The sequence below is a fragment of the Copidosoma floridanum genome, unplaced genomic scaffold, assembly GCF_036245765.1.
Source record: "Copidosoma floridanum isolate Cflo_tuat_1 unplaced genomic scaffold, Cflo_Japanese_pri ptg000021l, whole genome shotgun sequence".
Classification (NCBI taxonomy): Eukaryota; Metazoa; Arthropoda; class Insecta; order Hymenoptera; family Encyrtidae; genus Copidosoma; species Copidosoma floridanum.
The window spans coordinates 3,639,899-3,657,575 of record NW_028321898.1 but is presented as its reverse complement, the minus strand read 5'-3'; the positions used below and the strand labels follow the sequence as shown (position 1 = coordinate 3,657,575).

The window sequence follows — 17,677 nt, the reverse complement described above, 5'->3', positions numbered from 1 at the left end:
CTCCGTTTTTGCCAGAGTTTCTGAACCCTTTTCTTCTCCTTAATGAGACGCGTAAGGTCGCGGGGGATTTGAGTATGCGTTAAGGAGCTGTAGTTGTTGTGGTGGCCTGTTGTGTGCACCTGTTAAGTTCGTCTGTAAATTGGTCACTTGCTATGTCGAGTTCCGTTTGGGACCTGATGGGACGAGATTTAAATGGAGAGAATTGTGATAATACACGAGGTGGACCCAGTCTATGTGGCTGGTGGTAACGGGTATGGTGAGGAGGGACTTAAAAATCTCTAGGTAGACTGGGAATATGTCTAAGATGTCCTGTACTTGGTATGGAGAGCTGGGATAATGAGTCGGTTTACTCGAAACCTCAATATTGATGTTAAGGTTACGCATGTGTAAGAGGGGGACTACCCTTAGAATTTTCGTATTTGCATCCCCACGATTTATGCTTGGCGTTTAAGTCGCCAGCCAAAATTGTAGGGATGTTGGCGTCAAATAGCGAGGTTATGCATCGGATTGTCTTTGGGAGGAGAATAGAGAAAAATAATTCTAATCGAAGCGGATAAAGTGGTGTGTACTTCTACTATGTTGCTTCGCAGTTGGCTAAGTCCGTACTTTTGACTCGATGGTGGATGCCCCTGCGAATATGGATATCAGCAGGGTCATTATGGAGTGGAGGATGGTCTTGGTTGTGGGGTGTGTTTTGGGCAGAGGAGTTTAGAGTTGAACTCGTGTCTGGTGCTGTTGAGAACGCCACGTTGGCGTGTGACATCCCCGGGTGGATGGTGTTCGAGCTTCGGGCTATTAAACGGTGGGTGGAATTTCCAAAAGGAGGAGGAGGGGCAGTACTTTTGTCGGGAGCATGATATGCTTTTTGAAGGATTTTTAAGCATCCTCGGTAAAAAACTCGGTACTTGGTGTTGCAGTTTGCACATCAAGGAGTGGCCTAATTCGTGTCCTTCTTACTGCAGGTTACGGTGGCGTGGTTCAAACTGCAGAAGCCATAGACGAAGGCAGTGCGGCAGTAGGCTGCCGTGTGGTTGAACTTTAGGCAGCGACGGCATTGGGTAATATCGTTCAACTTACGTCTTTGTTTGACTCTGACAAAAGTACCCCCAAGGGATCTGAGGTTGAAGGTAGCGTTGGAGTTGGCGTCCAACGCATCGAGGTATACGGTGACCAGAGTCTAGGTCCAATCACCCTTGCCTATGTAATAGACGCGACTGGCGGAGGGTACTTTTTCCTGGATCATGTCCAGAATTTCTGCTTCGGTGTAGCCAAAGTTGATTCCACGAATTACGACTACTATTTCATGGTCCTTGTGAAGCGAGTGAACTCGTGAACCGTTGGGTAGTAAACTCAACCTTTTTCTCGTCAAGGTCGTGAATGATTCGTAGAAAGCTGTCGACGTTTTCGGGCTACACGCGTGAGCCCTGAGAGGTCGTAATAACGTGGTGGACAGGATTGTTCTCTACAGTGAAGGCTTCGTTAATCTTGGGCCATAATTTCTGGTATAAGATTGTGATTGGGGGAGGTGCCTTTTTCTTGGGCAAGCTATTAGCTTCCTGTTTATCAGGTTGGGCTGGGTCCTCAAGATGACCGACAAGGCATTTTTTCCGATTGGGAAGAGCTTGGTGAGGATGGGAGTTCTCAAGACTATTTAAACTCCATGTTGGTGAGTTTGGAATAGGAGGGTGTCGAGTTGGCCTTGGCTTTAGTACGCTTTTTTTGTGGCCGCTTTGGAGCCGGTCGAGCCCGTTAAGGCTTTTTTCCTCAGCCTTGGGCTAGGCACAGGTGGAGGCTACTTTTCTCCTGACGTGGAAAAATTCAGCAGGTTTAGGGGGTTACGATTTGCGGGTGATGGAGTTATGAGGCCTAGGCCTTTGAACGGGGCGTTCATTCGCATTTTGGGGGAATTTGCAGAAAATGACGCGATAATATTGTCATTCTCCTTGTTGGAGTGGACAAGTTTAGCAATTTTCTGGTTGGATTGTTCCAGCTGGACAGAGTACTCACTCGTAATCTTCTCCAGATACTGGTTCCGTTGCCGGAGTTCGGCGAGTTCGGCTGCGATTTTGGCCAGTGTTTCGTCGCGAGAACGTGGGCTGCGGTCTCACTGACTGTCGTGTTGGGTGACGCGAAGGTCTAAATATATATGTAGTTACATTTGGAGGCTTTTTTATTTAAATATTCTGATATTTCTATGTCTATTTAAGATGTGCTTGATAATAAATTTACGTTATCCATAAAAATACTTGGATATCATATTCCTTATAACGATGATAAAATGAAAAAAATATGTAACCAAATTTTATTTTCAGACGTGATGTAAAGAAAACTTTTACTGTTTGAGCTAAAGTTGGTTGAAATTACTGATAACGCACATTAACACATACACAGCATAGTAGATTACTTTTTACAATAATCGAAAATTAGGAAAAAGTGAGAAGATTAGAAGTGTGCCTCTAATACGATCAATAGACTCACGAGATATATTTTCTTCATAATTTATACGTAAGTGTTCACGGAAAAGGGTAAACAGCAGTAATTAACGTGCTAATCAAAGCATAGTTATTTACTGCACTTCATAGGAGAAAAAAATAACTCCCAACAAGTTTAACCAACTGTAGTGTTTGGATCTCACCTTTGTACACTAGAGTCTGATTCACCTACACTTGGTGTGGTTTTTTTCCCGTGTTAACCCAAAAAATATCAATACTAGCTCTTTTAATAGATATCGTGGCCAGACGCTCATGAAAGCATGATATATATATATATATATATATATATATATATATATACACGTCTTAGAAAAAAATAATATTGAAAGCTTGTAGAAGTTCTAGTATCATAAATGGTACTTTTTTTACACGTTTATATCCCTTTATGCTACTTTAAGAGTCTATGCATGCACAAGAAGAACGTTGGTTGAAATGTGCAGTATATGAGGTTTTAATTTTGCTATATTTTTGTCATGTATTTTATTCAAAGTGATATTAAATGTGAACGTAAGGGAAACTGTCAAAATGTTGCTGCTACACAATAGTGAGCTAACGTATATCTGTCATAAATATATTTCTTATTTTGCATTAAAAATTTTTAGCTCACGTTTATAATTAAAAACATGATTTTCATCAAAAAATTGATCATTATAATTGAAGTGAGAGAGAAAAGTTTTTTACAAAACTTAGATGTAACTAAAAATGTACTTATCAAACTTGATTCTGAAATATCACCGAGAATTTTAAGTCTTATCTCCATATCTGCTTTAATAAAATGGAAAGTTATGACAAATAGTCATTTATTAGGCCGTAGAAGTAAAAAGTCAAGGTTGATCTACGTATCACTCTGTACAAAGCAAAGAAATAGGTTTTGTGATACAGCACTCTAATAGACTATATTTATTAACCATATTAATTCAGATTGAAAGCAATCGATTCCCCAACACAAGTTTATTCAACGATTCACGGAACAAACTTTTTTACTTATAATACAATTCAGAAAAAATGCATGAATGCAACGCGGGAGGACGATGTACGCAGTGTGCGCAGGTTTGCAGGTATATATACTTACAATAGGTATATAGGTACTAGCAATCGAATTATTTGGCACAAGGTGTTAGTTATTCTCGAGCTGTCCTTCGTATGGGAAAAAACCACACCTCGCTTTTGAAATAGCAGTTATAGTACTATTGCACACCGTGCGTATTATCTGGGCAGTTGATACTATGAAGAACATTGAAATAATGTGTGTTTCTTGCTAATAAATAAGATGCTGGCATAACATTTTTTAACTCTAACTGATTGCAGCATGACTGTAAGTCCTACTTACCATTTTCCGTGTTGATTTAAGTGAGAGGCCTTTCTCATATGTTTATATAATTTTAAAGAAATTGTAGGTCATTGATTTATTAAGAAAAAAAAAAAGATTTAAAATAAGTACGGTTGTACGTCGTGTACATATAAAAATCAATGTTAACCTATAATGAGTAAGTACGCACAAAGACATGTGTCAGTCAAGTCTTCTACACTTATTATTTTCAAGTACAAAAGTTAATTGAAAAATATAACTCAAGACGAATTATTACAACACTTTAAGCTCTTTGCACACTAATGTCTCAGTTATGGTTCAAAATTTAGTATGTACAAGTATTGTTTTAGTTATTAGGCAAATGGAAAGTTACAATAGTGAAGAATACTCATAAAACATAATTGCCTTTCTAACAGTGGTGCTGTATTAATAATAATATATTAAACATGTTGAAAGAAACAACGTCCAACCAAGAAATCTCTAAGCATCCACCAGCAAGAGACGTCACCAACATTAGCACATGACGTTTTTAGAGGAGTATAGCATATCATAAAATCTCTGGAAAAAAGAACACAATTACATCACGAGTTGTACATAGCATGCTTATCAATACACTTTCATTGTTTCAGAAGAGAAGATACACTCAAAGCCATGTGGAAAGCTATACACACCCTCAGGTATATTTATACACTACCTTGTAATTCAAGAACAGTGGTAACATACGACTTAGCTCCACATAGTTTCGAGCGAAGAAAATGATGCGAGGATCATTATTTAGTATCCAGAAATCCTTACACGTGACTTTCACGATGTCAAGAAGTGGAGAAAATGAACATAAGCTCTGTTTGAATTATTCTTTATTAGAACGTCGAGTAAATACAAGATTGGCAGATCAGCCGTAACAGATATTTTATAGTAGGCAGATCGACGTGGAGGTCTGGTTTGAGAGTCCCCAGCGAAGCAAGAGGTCGAGGCGTGCACACGTTGGCTCCACTAGATCAAGCTGTACGCTCGCGCCGGCAGAGACCAAGCGAGCAGCAGCTCCCTCTTCTTTGAGCAGAAAGAGGGGAAGGGGAGAGCATGGGCGCGCAAGACAAATCTTGCACAAGCTCTAACAATAAAAAAAACTGTCATTGTTTAGGAAATCCTTTTAATCACTTTTTATGCATAATTTCAGCACTAGGAACTAACTTTTACTGTCTCACAGCTGTAAATATATTTCTCGCCTTAGAGTAAATTCGTTGCACTTGACGATAGAACCTGTGCCATGTGCTCCATACTTTCAAAATGTATCATAGGCAGGAAGAAGAATTACTATAAATTGTAAAAAAAAAAAATACTTAAGATTTGAACGTATATATTCATCTATTTTCATTTATTAGACAAAAATATGCGATGCTTTACGTAGTATTTATGTAAACTCACCATTTTCTAATACCTACATTAAAAGTAACTCACACTTTTACGATGGTAATAGTAATTTTTTTCACTTTAAAACATCGTTCTCCTTAGTGCTACACAGGCAGTAAATTTACAACGCTATGTGTATACATTTACCTAAGGAGTCGTAATTTTACTAACGTAATAGCAACGTATTTTACTGTTCTACGACATCATAAAACTCGATTGAATACAGGTCGCATTATTTGCAACACTCAATGACGTTAAATTACCACATTTATTAAAAACTAACCATAAATTTAGTATTACTACTAGTCGATTGATGTTTCACGCTCTCGAGTGTAGTAATTTGTTACAAATATTGTAGTAAACTTACGACTGAATTTTTTACTGTGTAATTTTTCAGTGTTGCTTCTGCCCTCTGAAAACTCTTTTCTGTCGATATAAAAGCTACGTGTCTCTCATTTTTTAGTGTTCTCCAATACATGGAAATATTTTCATGCAAATTGGAGGCTGGCAGTTTGCAAGGATTTCTTGTCAAATTATCGATTTGAAAAAAAATATCAATAAAGAAGTACACAATTTTTGTGATATTTTAGAGGATATGGAAAAAAAGACACACTCGGTCCCGTGTGTGTGCCTTTCACATTTTTTTTATGTCCCTTTAAAGTTTATTTTGTAAAATTACTTATATCTCTCTATATCATGTAATTGTCCCGTGTGGGGCATCTCACACAACTCCCACAACCCCCCATTCTCCCCTCCCTAACTTCCCACAGAAGAGGGGAAAGTCCAGTAATTTTCTCCGTTATTCAGACCTATAAATTACTTTAGAAAGAGTGAAGATGATTTAAAAAAAGCCTTAGAAACAGTTGGCAGAACTTCAGTGATTTATTTAATATCGAAACATATTTTGAAAACATAAATTGTTTTAGAAGGAGATCTTTTTTCAATTTCTTTCAGCGGGAAAATAACTATAACAAAAACATTGTAGTACAAAAAACTATTGAATCGTCATTTTTATAAGCTTTATTCCTAATTTTTGAATTACAAGTGATTCATTGTTTTAATAATTTAGAATTTTCAAAAACATTTTTAAAAAATTAGAAAATTAGAAAGAGAAACGTTCAATGTCCCTAAAAAATAAGTATTAAATAGTGTATATTCTGAAATGTTTAAGGAATTAACAATTATTTAGCTACTAGTGTAATACTTACTTCATATAATCAATGTACTTTTCCTATTACAGTTATACTTTGTGTAATACTTGATGAAAAAACTTTAACTTATTACAGCATGTCAAACGCCAAGTACAAGGTATTCATAAATCAGATAATAATATTTATGGCATTTTTCCACAGAAATGATTAATAATATTCGTGACAGCTTGCCGCCACATGAACTCTAATTAAAAATAGGAATAACATAGTCATGCGTAATTTTGGTACATCTGCCGGTTTGTGTAACGGTATACGACTAAGTATGAATTAATTGCTTAGGTATAACGTACAAGGTGAAATAATTGAAGGAAAAAAAAATTTGCAGTGAAGTTCTCATTCGAAAAATAACATTAAATACAGGAAATACTTGATGAGTACTTACCTCTGATGTTATATACAAAAAAATTTTCTTGAGTTATAACATTTGTTATAACAATACACAAGTCTCAAAGTCAAGGTTTTGATACTGTGGGACAGCACTAAAAAATATCTTTGTTTTTTGCAGAAAATTGTATAACGTTTTATCATGATACCAAAATAAAAATGGTTTTTTTGTACGAAAAAAAAAACATACATAACAGTATATAACATCTCCTGTAATTTAATTTTAAATTCTTAAATGAGTTTTATTTTTTTTGAATGGTTGTTTTTTTTTTAAATTTTAAACCTTTTCTAAATTAATATACATATATATATATATATATATATATATATATATATATATATATATATACACGATATTTGTTACTCTGAGAGAAAAATATAAATATTTATAGCACATTTTAGCCAGTGGCTTTTTTAACCGTGTTATCATCGACCTTAAACCATTGATTGTTTTGACGTAACATATCAGTAAAATGTCCGCAAGAAAATTTTTCACTGTAGTAAAATATCCCACTACTTACTTTGTATATTTTGTTATTAATTTTAATTTTTGCTTGCGGAACTTCATTGAGTTTGAGTCCAATCATTTTTCCTAGAATAATGTTAGACTTATTGTTGCCAGTACTGGCCATGACAGTACTATTTTATATTTTTTTTTAATACATTCTTTGCAATGACAATATCCCGTTTTTATTTTTCTTGGTAACGCAGTTTTTTTTTTTTTTTAACTATAATTTTTTTACTAGATGTATGATACAACTTTTTGATATTCCTTATTTTATCTTTTTTTTATTTTCGATATTGCTTATTCTTTATTATACCTTGGTCTTTGTGAGTTTCATAGTATTTACGGTTTTTAAAACTTTCTGTCAACACAATGGTAATTTAACTTATTATATGATGTCTTATCACTATCAACATTTTTATTTTCAGAAGTATGGTTTTGCATTTCATTGCGCAACTGTAAATGTAATTCGTGTGTTAGGTGAGAGTTGATGCTTACGCCCACATGAGCGAACGCGAGAGAGTATATTTGTGCGGGTCTGTGTATGTATGGCGTAGAAGTGTGAACGGATAGGTCACCAGTGCGAAGTATGTAAAGCGAGCGACCAGGAGTCAGTCCGCGAGTAGTTGTCAACTAGCGTAGATATGTAAAGGGAAGCATTGAATAAACAGCAAGATTACATACGTACAGTGCCTTCTCCTTTATTTCACTATGAAGCACTTCTAAGTAGATACGCAACATCGTAATTAATTAAAATTTAAATATTTTCATTCATTTCAAGAAGTTTTAATGATTTTTTGTCGACATCCACAATTGTGTTCATAGTATTGCTTTATTATTTTTAGTTAAGTTACTATTTTTGTATTATTCTTATCGTTCTTAATACGTTTTTCTTTCCTTGCTTGTCAGATTTTTTGTCTATTTTTTCGATAGTATTTGTTGTTCTTACTTTCATTAACACTTGATAAACTAGTCTTATGATTTTCTTTATTACTTTTTTTTTTGATATAATTTATTATACTGGTTTTGATAACTTGGGCACTTGTTTCATTATTTTTGGCTAAATTATCATCTAAATTTTTCGTATTTCTCTTATAACGCCTGTTTTTTATTGCTTGAAAGACTTTTTCTTTATTTTATTTTTTTTAAGTGATTTCCATCTTTTTTGCGTTTTGCATTTGTCAGAGTTGATTGAAAGTTGTACAAACCAAATAAAAGTGTTACAAAAAAGGCTACAGCATAGATGCCACAATCCACAGCATTATTTTGAGACTGCACTGTATGGAACACCATAGGTTTTTTCCGTTCATTAAAACAGTAGGGTTAACTATTCTAAAACTTCTAAAAAACCACTTTGGAATTCTTTATAATTCAATGAATCATACACATTAAAGGATGTAAAATTACATAATGTATATAATTTTTGTATAATTTCATTTATAATAGCATTTCTATTTTACGACCATCTAGTTTCCATGCGTACAGAATTAGTATTACAAGGAAAATTTGTGATGGATTTAGTTACAAGCATTCTTAATAAATGTGATAAGGATGAAGAATATTCAACGCTTTTGTTAAATTTTTATAAAGTTTTTTATTGTTTAGAGGATCGTGGTTCTTTTTTTCTTCTTTTTTTTTTAACTGGGTTACCACAACAGCCTATTGGCCTAGTCGCTGGGGCCACCCACTCAAGATCAATGTGTGGAGGTGTATTGCTGCACCCATTTTCAAACTGTTGACTGATATTATACCTAATTCATGGGCACACTAAGAGTATCTCCGGTGAAACACCTTGCCAGTCAAGCTGTCACTCTGCATCAATGCAACCCTGGCTGTTTTGGGGCAGGGTTTTTCGTGGAATTTTCCTTTTAAGTAATTCAAAGCCTGGATCCGATGCTCCGGCAGAGAGCGCCGGCTTAACGGGTGAGGAGTGGATGTCCTAAAATACGGAGTTTTCTCCGGGGAAAGGCTACACAGTGGCGAGTGGACCCGATGCCCACCATTGATGCAGAGCTTAACTGGCAAGGTGTTTCACCGGAGATACTCACACTGTACCCATGGATTCAGGTATGATATCGGTAGAAACGGTTGGAAATGGGTGTGGCAATACACCCCCACACATAGGTGGTGAGTGGGTGGCCCCGGCGGCTAGGTCAAGGCTGTTGTAGTAACCCGGTAGAAAAAAAAAAAATTTGAAAACAAATACAACTGAGGAAAATTATGAATGCATAGTTTTCAATTATTTAAGAAATAAATAATTCAACAATGTTTAATTGTATTTGGAGCATGTTTATTTCTTTGATTCAATAAGCTGCGTGTAAAATTGTTTTGATATGGCCATGTAATTTGCAATTACAGAATGCAAGGCTAATGTTTGTATCGCAGTTTGACTAATGGCTGTTATAATTTAGACTGCAGCTGGGGTAAATTGGTTAATCGGCTTATAGATAGGGTTATTTTATGTTTAATTTTCTGTACGGTAAACTAGTTTATAATTGTGTCAGGGTGGCTTATAGTTCTGGCTATGTGGCTGATGTTTGTGGTAGTTTGACTTATAGTTGTAGCAATTTGGTATACGGCTATGGCAATTTGACTTATGGCTGAAATAAATTTGGCTTATTGCTCGGAAAATTGGCTTATATATCAATTGACTAATAAATTATTAGGAGAAGTTTTTCCGTAGGTGTTGTCAACCTGAAAAAAACATGTAATTTTAATGATTTATTATTTTTTTAAATATCTGGTAAATTCCTTAATAACGATCATCTAAGTAAAGCTGGTATTAAAAGTTGTTAACAATATTTTGAAAAATTAAAATTTATCCTTAAGACCCTCTATAGGCTGGTGCTAAAACAAATTTTTAACGCAAAAAAAAAAAAAAAAAAGGCAGGCAAAGACCAGATAAAAAATGTTGTTTAAGTTCTAACTTTAAGGGAACAAAATATTGAAATAAAATTCAAAATGGTGAAATGAGAATGCCATTTAGTGGTTGAAAATTGTTTTCTGCAATTTACAACAAAACGTGACGTCTTGGCGGAAATTGTTCCACACAAAAGTTATAGATGTCAAAAAAGTCTTAAACTTTTGTACAGAACACTTTTCGACATAACCTCAAATTAACCGTCAAAATGTCAAAAAACCGATTTTTCAGTGTTTAATTTTTTTCTCGCGTAAAAATAATTTAATTGGCATGAAAATTTGTGAAAGTATGTCTTTTTTATTATAAACAAGCACGATTTTTTTGCAGTTCAGAACACAATTATTTTCGAAGTTATGTACATTTAAAAAAAAAACACCCTTATTTTCCACGAACAATTGTCTTGATGTTTTTTTGTATTCCGAAGTTCTATAAGTGGTCATTTTAATCTTTAAAATGTCTACTTCAAAATGGTCTACGTAAGTTGGTGGTTTACCTATCGTTAAACTGCTTAAAATTGCAAAAAACCGAAAAAACGTCTTTCTGAATCATGATTTTCTCAATATTTTTTCATAATTTTTGATTTTCTTCATCATTTTTGTTAAAAGTGGTATATATTTACAAAAAATTAGCTGCTTTCATGTAAAATTATTACAGTTGAAAAAATTTAGTTACAGTAAGTAAGACAAACCCCACTGAAAAGCTTAAATAAATAACAATGTCTTTGGTTACATAATACATCAACGCTGAAATACAACTATAGTAAAAAATTTATTTTAAATTCACTCCTATAAATCGTTAAAGCCCGCCAAAAGTGGCTGAAGGAGAGGAAAAAGAGAGACCGTGCCAATACAGCAGCCGAACTCGTTGTAGTGTAGTAGCTGTAGTAACGTGTGGTAGTTTGAGTACGGTTAGCAAGTAGAAAAGCAAGATAGAGAAGGAGAGAAATGCTTAAGCGAATAACGAGCAAAGAAAAACGGGAAGTAGTTAACTCTGGGTTCAGTTAAGAGACACACGCGCGCGACTCTGCTTTTACTTTACGAGAAAAAGATTAAAATAAAGAGTGCTGTTTAGAAGAGCACGTGGAGACTGATTTTTTGATTAAAAAACAACAAAGTAATTATCGACAAGTAGTTATCTGCTATCATGATCATATAATAAAGGTAAATTAAAAATTTGAAGGAAGTCCCTCTTTTGTAGCATTGCCGTAGACGGTAATTTGAATAATCTTGCTTTTAAAATAAGTGAAAATAAGATGATTACAAATGTAAATTGTTGATAATGTTGATGCATACGTGTGAAGTGTTTGTTCGCTTTTAAATAGTACTGTACTATACAAAACGATTTCGAGAACGAAGCATTCATTGAAAACATTGTATGGCAAAAAATTTTTGAACCGTTGACAGTTTTATTATGTGTTGGTCGAAGTTTATTAAGACACTGTACTTTTAAGTTCTTTCATAAAAAAAAAATTGAATTGCTTACATTATAAAACATTTTATGTGTATTATAACTGAGACATTTATCTTGAAAATTTTGAATTTTGGTGAAAAATTAATTTCACACAATTGAAGAACAGGACAACTTTTAATTTCGTACTAGAAATTTTATAATTAAAAAAATCGTCGTGTATTTTCAAAGGCCGATTTTATTACCATAAAAATTCAATACTTTTATTTTTCGTTCAAAATACCATATTGCTGCTATGTAACAATAATATAAATGCTTGGACTACCTAATACTGAGGTATATCAAGCTAGCTGACCAAATCCTCATGCAACACAAGGCATGAGGTCTACCATTTATCATTAATTTGTTGCTATTTGTTACGTCAAAATTGATTTTGTCACTCATTTCCCTTTTTAAATAATGATAAAAACGTTTGCTTGATATCAAGCTAGCTGGCCACACATGCGTATCTTCAACTAAGAGGCTGATAGCTCCACGGGATTCGCGCGATAATTTGTCGCTAAAAGATCAGCCTACTGCCGATTTCGTTGCTAATCTTAAAAAGTGAAAAAAACGATGGATAGCCCCATGGGATTTGCGCAATAATTTGTCGCTAATTTGTAACTGAAAGATTAGCCTATTGCCGATTTTGTTCCCGATCTTAAAACAAGCAAAAACGCGATTTCTGCCGATTGGCATCTCGTGCTTATCTCCGATTAGGAGCCAGATAGCTTCAGGGTATTGGTGCGATAATTTGTCGCTAATTTGTCGCTAAAAGATCAGCCTATTGCCGAATATGTTGCTGATCATAAAACGAGCAAAAACGAGATTTGGCCTATAAAGGTAATTGACCACACGTGCGTATATCCAACTACAAGGCAGATAGCGAGACGATAATGATACTTGAATTTGTTGCTTTTTTGTCGCTCAATAAACAGCCAAATATCGTATCTCTACTTAGAATGCAGGTATAAGTCCACGGGTTTTTCACTGTTTACGACGATGCGGTCAAGTACGTATCTACCTAATGCTGTGATATTGTTGTGATATTGAACATATGGACGCCTTCTGCAAAAAGTAGCACCGTTCAGAAATTTCTATTTGAAATAACATAGGGAAAAAAACGAATGGTTCTAGTCTTTGCGAGGGCGTCGATAAAAACCTAGAAAACACGAGATGGGAATATTGACGTGCTCAGACGTTTTTGTGGTTTTAATTAATTATGTGTGCATCTGCGGACTCCCGCATAATTCTTTTATTTGTCTTTAAAATAACCCTTTCGTAAAGAAATTGTCCGCATAGCTCACCATTCCTGAACACATACACTCACGCGCGCGCGCGCACATACACACACACACACTCACACATATATATAAATTTTACAAAATTTAACAACAGGACAGCCTTTTACTTTGTACTAGAAATTTAATACTCACAAAAATATTTATATACATACATATACTGGTGGGACTTTACCCCCCTGCGCAACTCGCTCACCAACCTCCCAAAAAATGTTTGAAACGTAAAAATTCAATAGCTACATATAATTTAAATTTAATATCTACAAAATGATGGACTTTTTTGATAAATTATCAATCTTTACTCAGTTGGTTTACTTTTCTTAATGATGTTTCTAATATTCCAGCGTACTTGAAATATACATACAACGTTTGAAGTCTTATCACAATATTTTATTATATGATAAATACAACTAATATTTAGAATTAAAGTATTCAGAGATAGAAATTTTATCATAAAGGCTTTTTTGTAAAAGACAGATATACATATCTGTATAATCGTATGAATTGAAATATTTATTAATTAATATTATTGTTACATAGCAGCAATATAGTATTTTGAACGAAAAATGAAAGTATTAAATTTTTATGGTTATAAAATTGGTTTTAAAAATATACGACGATTTTTTTAATTATGAAATTTCTAGTACGAAATTAAAAGTTGTCCTGTTCTTCAATTTTGTAAAATTAATTTTTAACTAAAATTCAAAATTTTCAAGATAAATTTCATAGTTTTAATACACTTAAAAATTTTTATAATGTAAGCAATTCAATTTTTTTTCATGAAAGAACTTAAAAGTACAGTGTCTTAATAAACTTCGACCAACAAATAATAAAACTGTCAATGGTTCAAAAATTTTTTGCCATACAATGTTTTCAATGTATGCTTCGTTCTCGAAATCATTTTGTATAAATATATTCTCAGGATTTTTACATCTTGATACCAATACGTATAGTTGACCATAAGAAGATGAATTTTTTTTGTAATAAAATCCTCATCTATCAAAACTTTGACCTAGTGATTTACTTATTGTGATGGAATAAGCTAGGACTATTAGAAACATTTACTACCTTTATATTTTGCATAATATATGCTGTAATGAATATAATCTTTTCCTTTAATGAAATATTATCATTAAAAATGTTCGAAAGTTCGTTATGAGTTGTTAGGATTACTTTGTTTAGGCAGCTTTTTATACCATCTCCATATATTTATTTACAAACATCATCAGTTTTCCACCCCTGTGGAACTTCGAAAGATTTTATTGTTTATTTCCAATCTCTTTTACCAATAAAAAAACTTTATAGTTTCACTATTTATTAAACTTTTACACTCATGATTTATCACTGGAAGTGTTTGTCTCAAATCACCTCCTAAAATAAGTAGTTTTCCACTAAATTTCTATTTATATATTTTTATTATTATCACATAATACTTTAAAAGTTTTATCCACTATTTCCAAAACTTTATTTAGAGATCATTGAAGCTTCGTCCCAACTATTTATATTTACTTCTCGTACTTTTTGTTTATTAGCTTCGTATTCTAAAAAAGAACTTTCAATAGTATATAAATTAGATGATAATCAAACATTCTATGACTTGTCATTCCTCTAGGTTATAAAATTAGAGCAATTCCTGTCCGAGTCATCGATGTGGTTTTTTTTTTTTAACAAAAATTAACAATTAATGTTTTGTATAAAAACATTTTTACAGAATCTCCTAGACTATTAATTAAATATAATTTTATATAACTGTTAATAGTTTCATTAAAAATTATTGTTCAATTACTATTTAGGTTAACAAGCAAATCCTTACAATTGGTTACTAAATCAATTATAGTTTTATTGTCCTTGATCTTTTAAGATTCTACTGTTTCATTTGGTTCTGGTAATCCATAATCTTGACATGATGTTCTTTTAAATTTTAAGATTTTATTTATATGTAATAAAGCATTATTTTGTTTATCGTCTTTTAAATCTCAGATAAAAATTTTTGAAGTGGTTCAAAAATGGACTTACAACAATAAGTTTTCAGATATTAAAAACCATGTGAAAAAATTTCTCAGCTCAACGTTACAAGCTTCTTTAAGAATCTTATATATTCGAGAGTCGTGTTCAACTTAACCTTAAGCAATAGCAGTATCTCTAAACCTTCTGTAATGTATGTTATGAACTGTTTTTAAACTGTCAAAAGATTCAGCTCCTTTCACCCGATTTAAAATTGATATAAAAAAAAAAAAAAAAAAAAAAAAACGCTCAGAGTCCTTAGGTGACACTACATTTAGTCGCCCTATTGTTAAATTACGTCCAACTCTTACTCTTCTAATCCAAGTGTTCACCGTCAAATTGAAACGGTAATATTCTGGAATATTCACGTATCTATTTTTTTTGTGCAAAACTATCGATTTTCTTGAATTTTAACCAAACCGTTAATGCTGTTTCGGAGTTTTCTACAGCTTTAAACATATTATTTTCTTGAAAAACTATATTTCCTTGATTTTCAATACGTACTGTTAAATTAAATACAAAATAACTACGTTTTCACAAAGAAAGCTCCTGCAATCGTCATGCTGCTTCCATGGGGCTTAAATAGCGGCCATCTACATACTCTGATATTTCATGAAAAATTTATGTATCGTCTTTTTTATCACTCGTATTTGTTATCGTTATTTTACGTAATGCTCTATCTCCTTATTTATAAATATAATCAGAAATATACCTTATAATTCTAATAGATGCATAATACTCAACATGAATGTGGCAGTTATATTTGGTTAACAAAAATAGATTGTATGGTACTACCATTGAATTATCAACTAAATTTTTCTTATTACTATTTTTGATTTTATATGTAAGACTATCACATCTACTGTCACTTTTTTTGTAATTTGGGTATCGATTTTTTGTGCAAACAGTATGAGTAGTAAATTTTTTAGTAAAAATTTTTTGATGACTCGTAAGACATGGACTATCTTGAACATGAGGTCTACGAAACATGTGTTTAATAAATAATGTTTGTATTTGTAAATAAAGTGGAATTTCTGCTAAAATATATTTATCTATGTCTGTAGTAATGAATAATTTATTATTAAGATGCAATGGTATAATAATATAAGAATGAGGTAATCCTCTTTTTTTAAATTTAATGTTATAAACGTAAGCAATAACTTTTTCAAAAATACTGTGTTTAGTTATAACGTCTTAAATTGATTTTTATTTTGTATGACATAATTTAACAGTTATATTCAGTACATTATTTGGAGTGGTGCTTTTAGGAAAATTTTTTAAAATTTTCTTTATTTCTTTCTACAGTCAGAGTTACATGTAACGATTATAAAAAATTAAGGTCATCCAAACTCTCGCATTATTGCAGTTGCATCTTGATAATTTTTTGCATATACCTAGTACCACTGAAGTATGTAGAAGTTAAAATAAAAATATTTCCAACTTTATTGTTTTCAAAATATTTAAAGTTATTTGATGCTCTCCGCATTCTGGGATCCATTAAACCTTGATAACATTTAATCTTTACAATTTTTTGGTTATTGCGAAAAAAACTTATTTCATTGCTTTCTATCATAATATACACATGTAAAAAAATTGTTGGGGGGTCGGGAATATGTATGGAATGCCCCACCACGAAAACTGTATATTATAGTAAAATATAGATGTACTAGCAGCCCCCCGTCTCGGCTTCGCCCAAGACTTACTTAATAAAACACCGTAGTGTGTTGACATGTAGTGTGAAACATTTTCAGTTAGAAATTTTACACATATTCCTGATTCATCTCAGAACAAAAATCTTCGTATTAAAAACATTTATTTCGGAATCCATTTAGTTTATTTGGTCAAACAAGAAGGTGTAAAAATTCAAAAAAATAATTATGCTAAAAAATACCGTGCGTTCCCTATGCCATAAAATAATCGGTGACCATAAAAAGCCGTTGATTTACAGTTTCTCCCGTGCAATTCACAAAAACGGCTATTTTTTCAAGCTGTTAAGATTTCAAACCCCCAAAAAATTTTTATTAAAAAAAAATTTTTTTCCTCATATCTCCCAACTTTATTACCAGAGCAACAAAGTCCTGGACCTTAAACCCTACATTTTTATTGCCACAAAAACACAACTATATTTTCTACTCATTAAAAAATCTGAAGTAGGATCTTTAAAGATTTCAGAGATTGCTGTGAGGGTACAATGAAAAGCTGATCTCTCACGTAATGGACTCTTTAGTTGTAAATTTTGACGCTGCTGTTTCAATCTCGATAAATTTTCTGCGTCAGTTTTTTGACGCCTAAGTAAAATTGTATTTATTAGATACATTTGAAGTTTTTCTTCCAATCCACGCTCTTGCGACTTTTAGCATGCTTAACATTTTTGTGACCCCTAAAAGCTGTTTTCTGTCTTTACGAAGTCCGAAGCTTTGCGGCTAGTTGTAGTGATCTTTCCCAACGTCTCCCTGTATAACGTCGAAGACGTTCGTGTCTAAAGCACCTTTTTTATTTGCAGATTCAGTTGTTTCGGTGATCTTAGATGGGGAGATTGGTTAGTGATACTTGTCCAGTGGAGGCTGTCCCGTTGGCTCAAGTTTTCTTTCCTTCATAACTGTTATAGGTTTGCCCAACGCAGACATTAGAGAGGATCAGTGATTCCTGGTTGAATGCTTAGAGTCGAGAGGGTAGTATATAGGGTCGTCGGTCA

General features: G+C 33.0%; 2 protein-coding genes across 3 annotated transcripts in view; one reads left to right on the top strand and one right to left on the bottom strand.

Moving 5' to 3' along the window:
- LOC149374096 (putative histone H3.3-like type 3) overlaps window positions 1-17,677 on the top strand; it is a 166,572-nt gene that overhangs the window by 42,938 nt on the left and 105,957 nt on the right. The gene's annotated exons all lie outside the window — the stretch shown is intronic.
- mRpL46 (mitochondrial ribosomal protein L46) overlaps window positions 9,934-17,677 on the bottom strand; it is a 378,489-nt gene continuing 370,745 nt past the window's right edge. The window contains exon 4 of the mRNA XM_089594387.1: window positions 9,934-10,005. Coding sequence (XP_089450513.1) covers window positions 9,955-10,005 — 51 coding nt within the window. The 3' untranslated portion in view covers window positions 9,934-9,954. The remainder of the gene's footprint in view (window positions 10,006-17,677) is intronic.